This window comes from Eptatretus burgeri, chromosome 1, assembly GCF_056783735.1.
Source record: "Eptatretus burgeri isolate ZD-2024b chromosome 1, Ebu_testis_v1, whole genome shotgun sequence".
In the NCBI taxonomy this organism is placed as follows: Eukaryota; Metazoa; Chordata; class Myxini; order Myxiniformes; family Myxinidae; genus Eptatretus; species Eptatretus burgeri.
The window spans coordinates 78,336,432-78,344,989 of record NC_140961.1 but is presented as its reverse complement, the minus strand read 5'-3'; the positions used below and the strand labels follow the sequence as shown (position 1 = coordinate 78,344,989).

General features: G+C 43.3%; 1 protein-coding gene across 15 annotated transcripts in view; it reads left to right on the top strand.

Moving 5' to 3' along the window:
• Positions 1 to 382: 382 nt before the first annotated feature.
• Positions 383 to 8,558, top strand: part of LOC147034800 (MYND-type zinc finger-containing chromatin reader ZMYND8-like) — a 138,940-nt gene continuing 130,764 nt past the window's right edge. For 6 of the 15 annotated variants that reach the window (XM_085889540.1, XM_085889503.1, XM_085889513.1 and 3 more), the window contains exons 1-2: positions 390 to 578; positions 824 to 906. Coding sequence is in view for 1 of the 15 variants with exons in the window: in XM_085889467.1 (XP_085745593.1) it covers positions 867 to 906 (40 nt within the window). In the remaining 14 variants the exon portion in view is untranslated. Of the gene's footprint in view, positions 579 to 823; positions 907 to 8,558 lie in introns of all 15 variants that reach the window. The other 9 variants (XM_085889532.1, XM_085889557.1, XM_085889574.1 and 6 more) reach the window with 5 other exon arrangements.

Sequence of the window (8,558 nt, the reverse complement as noted above, 5' to 3'; positions counted from 1 at the left end):
TGTCGCCATCCCAAGTTAAAATGACAAACAAGCTGGCAAGAGCACATTGGAATTTGTTGAAAGATCTAGGCATCACCGTCAGAGAGGTATGCTGCTTGGATTACGAAACCATAGTTAGTCACGCTTGGGTGGAAGGATGCAGAATTGAGAGCAGAGAGAATTAAAGTTGTGAAAGGAAGGAGGAGTCATACACATTGATGTATTAAACTGGGACGGAGAATACAATACTTGTGCATGTGATTCATTTGCTACCAGGTACGTTTCTGTATGTCGAGTGGGAGGAAGTGGAGGGTGGGGAGGAGGAGGAGGTGGGGAGGGAGAGGTGGAGGGATATTCAAGCCCTGGCCAGATGCCAAATCCAGACACATCAGAGCTGGGGTAATTCAGGAGCGAGATTTAACCACACTCCACGAGCTGACAAATCTCAGGAATCCTTCATCTTTTCCTGAGTTTCTCTCTCTCTCTCTCTCCCTGTGGCAGCACCAGGAGGACTCTGTTGGCCGGTGTTTTCCCATGCCGAAGAAATACGTGTCCAAACCAGAAAAGTATAAGCCAGGTGTCATTGCTCAAAGTTAAAGGTACTCCAGACCACCACAACAACACCACATCTCATGGAATGCTGTCACAGTTAAACATGTGAGCTGAAGTGTTAACATCATGCATTATGCCACAAAAAGTCTTAAATCATAGGTGGCTTGATTTGAAGCACATTTAAAGTAATATTTGGCAAAAAAAAATATATATATATATATATATGTCCTTATGTATATGTCCTTGCACATATTTTGTACCAAACATTCCCATCTGCCTTTACATTTCGCAGGTCTGAGAGCATTTTACTTGGACGTCTCCAGGTTTCGAGCCTGATGCCAGAAGGGCAACACTGTGTTTCCATAAATACACCAGGTAAGTCATTTAGATGCTTCTTCGTAGTGTAACTATTCCATTGGATGTCAGCAATCGTTGTTGTGTGTGCTCACTGCCATTCCATTGTTTGTCAATCATTGTTTTGTGTGCTATTTCCTTGAATGCCAATAAGCTTTTCATCACATGTTAATAACTCATCCATTACTGACTTGCTTTCCCATGGCATTCCTGACTCTGTGAATACCAGACTTCCAATCCATCATTTGTCTTTGCTTTGTTACATTTCGGTGTAAGTGCTTTTGTCGCTCTCTCCATCGCGGTATGTTGGGATTGTGGTTATTCCTGACCTGCTTTTGATGAATAAAATAATTAAATAGCAACCTTGGAGTGAAGAAGAAAAACAAGGCACGCAGGCACGGTGTAATCTGTTCCCCAATTATAGGAAATTGCTGAGGAATCCTTCAGATTGTGTGGGTTTTAAAAAGCCATTGTACACAGCCTTCACATAGTTCAATTCACATATCATATATGCCATTGAACGGGATGATATACTGGAATACTCGGCTGGTTGCACCATTACATGGGGACACTGTACCGGTACAGTTAAGTTGCTGATGCGGTGTCTCTTGAACATGGTGGGTACGGACGAAAGGATTGAAGAATCTGGTCGTGTTACTCACCATTATGGACTAATCTTTTCAAAGGGGTACTTAATGTGGGATCTTTAACTTGTACAAGCAAGTGGTAGAATATGGGGCAGCCGCCTTATCATTCTGAAAGAGGGCTGAATTAAAAAGTTACAAGAAACAGCCTTTGGTGTAATTTGTAATTCATCACCCACCCACGACGAGGGAGCGAGGTGATTGTTACCTTTGTGCCCATGACCGTCACACTGGGTACTGCCCACACGTATGTAAAATTTGGTAGAGATCGGGCCAGCCTTGTTTTTACCAATGATTTTCAGACACATCCATACTGTACACACATACATACATACACACATACACACACAAATACATACACACATACACACATACACGCACATACACACAAACATACATACACACAAACATACATGTATACATACATGCACACATACATAGATACATATACAAACACACACAACACACATACATGCATACACACAAACACACACATACACAAACATACACACAAATATGTAGACACATACAAACACACACACATACATACACACAAACACACAAACACACACACACACATACCTACATTCATACACACAGACACACATACATACACACAAACACACAAACACACACACACACATACCTACATTCATACACACAGACACACATACATACACACAAACACACAAACACACACACACACATACCTACATTCATACACACAGACACACATACATACACACAAACACACAAACACACACACACATACCTACATTCATACACACAGACACACATACATACACACATACACACAAACATACATACATACAGACACACATATATACATACAGACACACACACACACATACATACACACAGACACATACATACATACATACACACACATACACACATACATACATGCACACATGCACACAAACATACATACATACATACACAAACAAACATACATACATATACATACATACATACATAAATACTGTTGTGGAAATTCACAGATCACCATTCAGGTTCCCCGAAGATCAGTTATGTCGATAAGTGTGTGTCCAGATTAGATTTCCCCACCGATGTATAACGGGATTTATTTGTGTGCCGGGCTGTGAATCTTTGAGGTAGTGTTATTCTTTCCTATCGTTATTTTAAACATCTCCTCACCACGTTCGCCACAACCGCCAACATCTCCTCACCACCTTCACCACAACCGCCAACATCTCCTCACCACCTTCACCACAACCGCCAACATCTCCTCACCATCTTTTCCACAACCGCCAACATCTCCTCACCACCTTCGCCACAACCGCCAACATCTCCTCACCACCTTCACCACAACCGCCAATATCTCCTCACCATCTTTGCCACAACCGCCAACATCTCACCACCTTCGCCACAATTGCCAACATCTCACCACCTTCGCCACAACCGCCAACATCTCCTCACCAGCATCTCCACAAACGCCGCCATCTTTTTGCCAGCAACGGCATCCACAGACGAACGGCATTTCCACCGACAAACGTTAGGACTCCCTCGTTGGAGCGAAAGCCGGTGATTTATACCACGTCCGCGTTGTCCGTGTTTGACGGCAAGATCGGATCAGAATGACAAAAGGGGCGGAGCCAGCGAGGGGTGAAGGGTCAGAGGTGAAAGACCAAACACCATCCCCCGAACCCGATAAAAGGCCGGGCTGAAACACCGAGAGTTGAGTTGAGTTGAGTGGAAGTCGGGGTTGAGGTCGGAGTGGAGTCTGGAGTCTGCAGTTCAGAGTTTGGAGCCTGGAGTCCAGCCAAGCCTGCAGTGCCGTGCAGAGTTGTGGGTCGGTGGAGGCAGCCAGAGAGAAGTCGCCAGCCAGCGACATAACAGTCTGAAGTGATCGCGCCCCGGGACAGTCCAAGCGATGCTGAGGAGTGAGCGGGCTCTTAAGAGAGCATCAACTATAAAAGAGCAAGGCCCGTTCGCTCCTCTGAGGCGTCGTTGGCCGGGCCCGATCGACCAGGCCGCACGGCTAGGCCTGGATCAACTGAGCTGCCAATACACCAGCTGCCGTGTCGACAACGAGACACATCGAGGGTCGCCGAACCAGGGCCCAGCGAGTCACCACGAGGGTGGCAGGTAACCTGCACGGTCTCGCGGAGCTCCTTCGGTCTTCACAGCTCCGCAGAACATTAAAGGCCTACGGGCCCTGTTCTCCCTTTTCTTTCCTGGGGTTTTTGCATGGAAGTCTGTGGCGCCTTGTCCGCTAAGTAGAATTGTGGTTAAGTGCATGTACAGAATAAATAGACAATGGCTGTAGGTTTTTCTTGCTTGTGTCTTTGTCCCCATCCCCCCCCCCCCACTCCCAATTGCTTCATTGCCTTGCTTGTATATGTGCATGTATAAATAAATGTCATTGTTTGAATATGCACCTGCTCGTTGCGTCCCTTTCTCCATTGAACTGCCATAATTGTGTTCGGAATAAGCAGCTGGTTTTTAACACCGATAAGGTAATCGAGTCCGACGGGGCTTGGCGATAATAAACCGCTCGGCAATCGCAAACAGAGCGAGCTGCTTAAAGCGGCTCGTGTCCGTACGGGTCCCGTTGAGGTGTAAATCCCCGGCATTTCTGTCTGCGCGAATAATTAGGTAAATCGACAATTCGGCGATCAACCCTGTCGCGCATGGACAGAAGAGTTGGCTGATTTATGGTGTGGTTAACAACACCCGTAGCTGGGTTTCGGCGTTGATCCGAAAAGCTGTGACTGGATTGCCACGGTCGGTGGGCACGCGGCCGCAATTAGCTAAACGCGGTTGCCCGCACGCCGGAGTGGTGAGAATCCACAACAATACATACATACACACACACACACACACACACACACACACACACACACACACACACACACACACACACACACACACACGCATACATACATACATACATACATACTCACACATGCACACAAATACATACACACATACAAACACACACACACACACACACACCCACATACACACACACACACACAAAAAACACACACACACACACACACACACACACACACACACACACACACACACACACACACACACACACACACACACACTTCGTGTCTTGTCTCGGGACAAACATTATTTATAGATCAATGTCGGGATGGTTTCACATCGCCATTTCTCGTGACCATCCCGACCTTGTTTACATACCTCTTGGACGAACATCCTCTCACATTCTAAAAAATGTTGTTAATACAAGTTATTACATTACAGATGCCAAAGAACCTGAGACTGCACTCGAGCATAACCTTTGAACTCTAAATCTACAAACATTCTTCCATATTTGGCTTACTTCAGATAAGCGTCAGTTAAATTTACAACAGGCAAACACAATCTGATTTACATACTTATTGGCCATATTTTCAGCCATCAATACACAGTACTACATTTTAAACAAGAACAAGAGCAATCAGATTGCAGACCCTCACTAGGAATTGTTTTGAGTGGTGTTTGTGTAGTTTTGTGTAGTGTGTTTTGAGTGGTGTATGTGTATTTTTGTGGAGTGTGTTTTGAGTGGTGTATGTGTAGTTTTGTGTAGTGTGTTTTGAGTGGTGTATGTGTAGTTTTGTGGAGTGTTTTGAGTGGTGTATGTGTAGTTTTGTGTAGTGTGTTTTGAGTGGTGTATGTGTAGTTTTGTGGAGTGTGTTTTGAGTGGTGTATGTGTAGTTTTGTGTCGTGTGTTTTGAGCGGTGTATGTGTAGTTTTGTGGAGTGTGTTTTGAGTGGTGTTTGTGTAGTTTTGTGTCGTGTGTTTTGAGTGGTGTATGTGTATTTTTGTGTCATGTGTTTTGAGTGGTGTATGTGTAGTTTTGTGTAGTGTGTTTTGAGTTGTGTATGTGTAGTTTTGTGCAGTGTGTTTTGACTGGTGTATGTGTAGTTTTGTGCAGTGTGTTTTGAGTGGTGTTTGTGTAGATTTGTGGAGTGTGTTTTGAGTGGTGTATGTGTAGTTTTGTGTCATGTGTTTTGAGTGGTGTATGTGTAGTTTTGTGTCGTGTGTTTTGAGCGGTGTATGTGTAGTTTTGTGTAGTGTGTTTTGAGCGGTGTTTGTGTCGTTTTGTGCAGTGTGTTTTGAGTGGTGTATGTGTATTTTTGTGTCATGTGTTTTGAGTGGTGTATGTGCAGTTTTGTGCTGTATGTTTTGAGCGGTGTTTGTGTAGTTTTGTGGCGTGTGTTTTGAGTGGTGTATGTGTAGTTTTGTGGAGTGTGTTTTGAGTGGTGTTTGTGTAGTTTTGTGGCGTGTGTTTTGAGTGGTGTATGTGTAGTTTTGTGGAGTGTGTTTTGAGTGGTGTTTGCGTAGTTTTGTGTCGTGCGTTTTGAGCGGTGTTTGTGCAGCTTTGTGGAGTGTGTTTTGACTGTTGCTTGTGTAGTCTTGTGTACTCTGTTTTGAGCGGTGTATGTGTAGTTTTGTGTAGTGTGTTTTGAGTGGTGTTTGTGTAGTTTTGTGGAGTGTGTTTTGAGCGGCGTTTGTGTAGTTTTATGTCGTGTGTTTTGAGTGTCGTTTGTGTAGTTTTGTGTAGTGTGTTTTGAGTGTCATTTGTGTAGTTTTGTGTCGTGTGTTTTGAGCGTTGTTTGTGTAGTTTTGTGTAGTGTGTTTTGAGTGTTGTTTTTGTCATTTTGTGTAGTGTGTTTTGAGCGGTGTTTGTGTAGTTTTGTGTCCTGTGTTTTGAGTGTTGTTTGTGTAGGTTTGTGTTGTGTGTTTTGAGTGGTGTATGTGTAGTTTTGTGGAGTGTGTTTTGAGTGGCGTTTGTGTAGTTTTGTGGAGTGTGTTTTGGGTGGTGTATGTGTAGTTTTGTGCAGTGTGTTTTGAGTGGCGTTTGTGTAGTTTTGTGCAGTGTTTTGAGTGTCGTTTGTGTAGTTTTGTGTAGTGTGTTTTGAGCGGTGTTTGTGTGGTTTTGTGAGGTGTGTTTTGAGTGGTGTTTGCGTCATTTTGTGTAGTGTGTTTTGAGCAGTGTTTGTGTAGTTTTGTGTAGTGTGTTTTGAGTGTTGTTTGTGTAGTTTTGTGTTGTGTTTTTTGAGCGGTGTTTGTGTAGTTTTGTGTAGTGTGTTTTGAGTGTCGTTTGTGTAGTTTTGTGTCGTCTGTTTTGAGTGGCGTATGTGTAGTTTTGTGCAGTGTGTTTTTCGAGGTGTTTGTGTAGTTTTCTGCAGTGTGTTTTGAGTGGCGTATGTGTAGTTTTGTGCAGTGTGTTTTGAGTGGTGTTGTGCAGTTTTGTGGAGTGTTTTGGGTGGTGTTTGTGTACTTTTGTGCAGTGTGTTTTGTGTGTCGTTTGTGTCGTGTGTTTTGAGTGGTGTTGGTGTAGTTTTGTGTTGTGTGTTTTGAGCGGTGTTTGTGTAGTTTTGTGTCGTGTGTTTTGAGTGTTGTTTGTGTAGTTTTGTGTCGTGTGTTTTGAGCGGTGTTTGTGTAGTGTGTTTTGAGTGTCGTTTGTGTAGTTTTGTGTAGTGTGTTTTGAGTGGCGTATGTGTAGTTTTGTGCTTTGTGTTTTTAGTGGTGTTTGTGTAGTTTTGTGCAGTGTGTTTTGAGTGGCGTATGTGTAGTTTTGTGCAGTGTGTTTTGAGTGGTGTTTGTGTAGTGTGTTTTGGGTGGTGTTTGTGTAGTTTTGTGCAGTGTGTTTTGAGTGGCGTTTGTGTCATTTTGTGTCGTGTGTTTTGAGTGGTGTTTGTGTAGTTTTGTGCAGTGTGTTTTGAGTGGTGTTTGTGTAGTTTTGTGTCGTGTGTTTTGAGCGGTGTTTGTGTAGTTTTGTGTAGTGTGTTTTGAGTGTTGTTTGTGTAGTTTTGTGTTGTGTTTTTTGAGCGGTGTTTGTGTAGTTTTGTGTAGTGTGTTTTGAGTGTCGTTTGTGTAGTTTTGTGTCGTCTGTTTTGAGTGGCGTATGTGTAGTTTTGTGCAGTGTGTTTTTAGAGGTGTTTGTGTAGTTTTGTGCAGTGTGTTTTGAGTGTCGTATGTGTAGTTTTGTGCAGTGTGTTTTGAGTGGTGTTTGTGTAGTTTTGTGTCGTGTGTTTTGAGCGGTGTTTGTGTAGTTTTGTGTAGTGTGTTTTGAGTGTTGTTTGTGTAGTTTTGTGTTGTGTTTTTTGAGCGGTGTTTGTGTAGTTTTGTGTAGTGTGTTTTGAGTGTCGTTTGTGTAGTTTTGTGTCGTCTGTTTTGAGTGGCGTATGTGTAGTTTTGTGCAGTGTGTTTTTAGAGGTGTTTGTGTAGTTTTGTGCAGTGTGTTTTGAGTGGTGTTGTGCAGTTTTGTGGAGTGTGTTTTGGGTGGTGTTTGTGTAGTTTTGTGCAGTGTGTTTTGTGTGGCGTTTGTGTCGTGTGTTTTGAGTGGTGTTGGTGTAGTTTTGTGCAGTGTGTTTTGAGTGGTGTTTGTGTAGTTTTGTGTAGTGTGTTTTGAGCGCTGTTTGTGTAGTTTTGTGTAGTGTGTTTTGAGCGGTGTTTGTGTAGTTTTGTGTTGTGTGTTATGAGCGGTGTTTGTGTAGTGTGTTTTGAGTGTCGTTTGTGTAGTTTTGTGTAGTGTGTTTTGAGTGGCGTATGTGTAGTTTTGTGCTTTGTGTTTTTAGTGGTGTTTGTGTAGTTTTGTGCAGTGTGTTTTGAGTGGCGTATGTGTAGTTTTGTGCAGTGTGTTTTGAGTGGTGTTGTGCAGTTTTGTGGAGTGTGTTTTGAGTGGCGTTTGTGTCGTTTTGTGTCGCGTGTTTTGAGTGGTGTTTGTGTAGTGTGTTTTGGGTGGTGTTTGTGTAGTTTTGTGCAGTGTGTTTTGAGTGGCGTTTGTGTCATTTTGTGTCGTGTGTTTTGAGTGCTGTTTGTGTAGTTTTGTGCAGTGTGTTTTGAGTGGTGTTTGTGTAGTTTTGTGCAGTGTGTTTTGAGTGTCTTTTGTGTAGTTTTGTGCACTGTGTTTTGAGTGTCGTTTGTGTCGTTTTGGGTCATGTGTTTTGAGTGGCGTTTGTGTAGTTTTGTGCAGTGTGTTTTGAGTGGCGTTTGTGTCGTTTTGTGGAGTGTGTTTTGCGC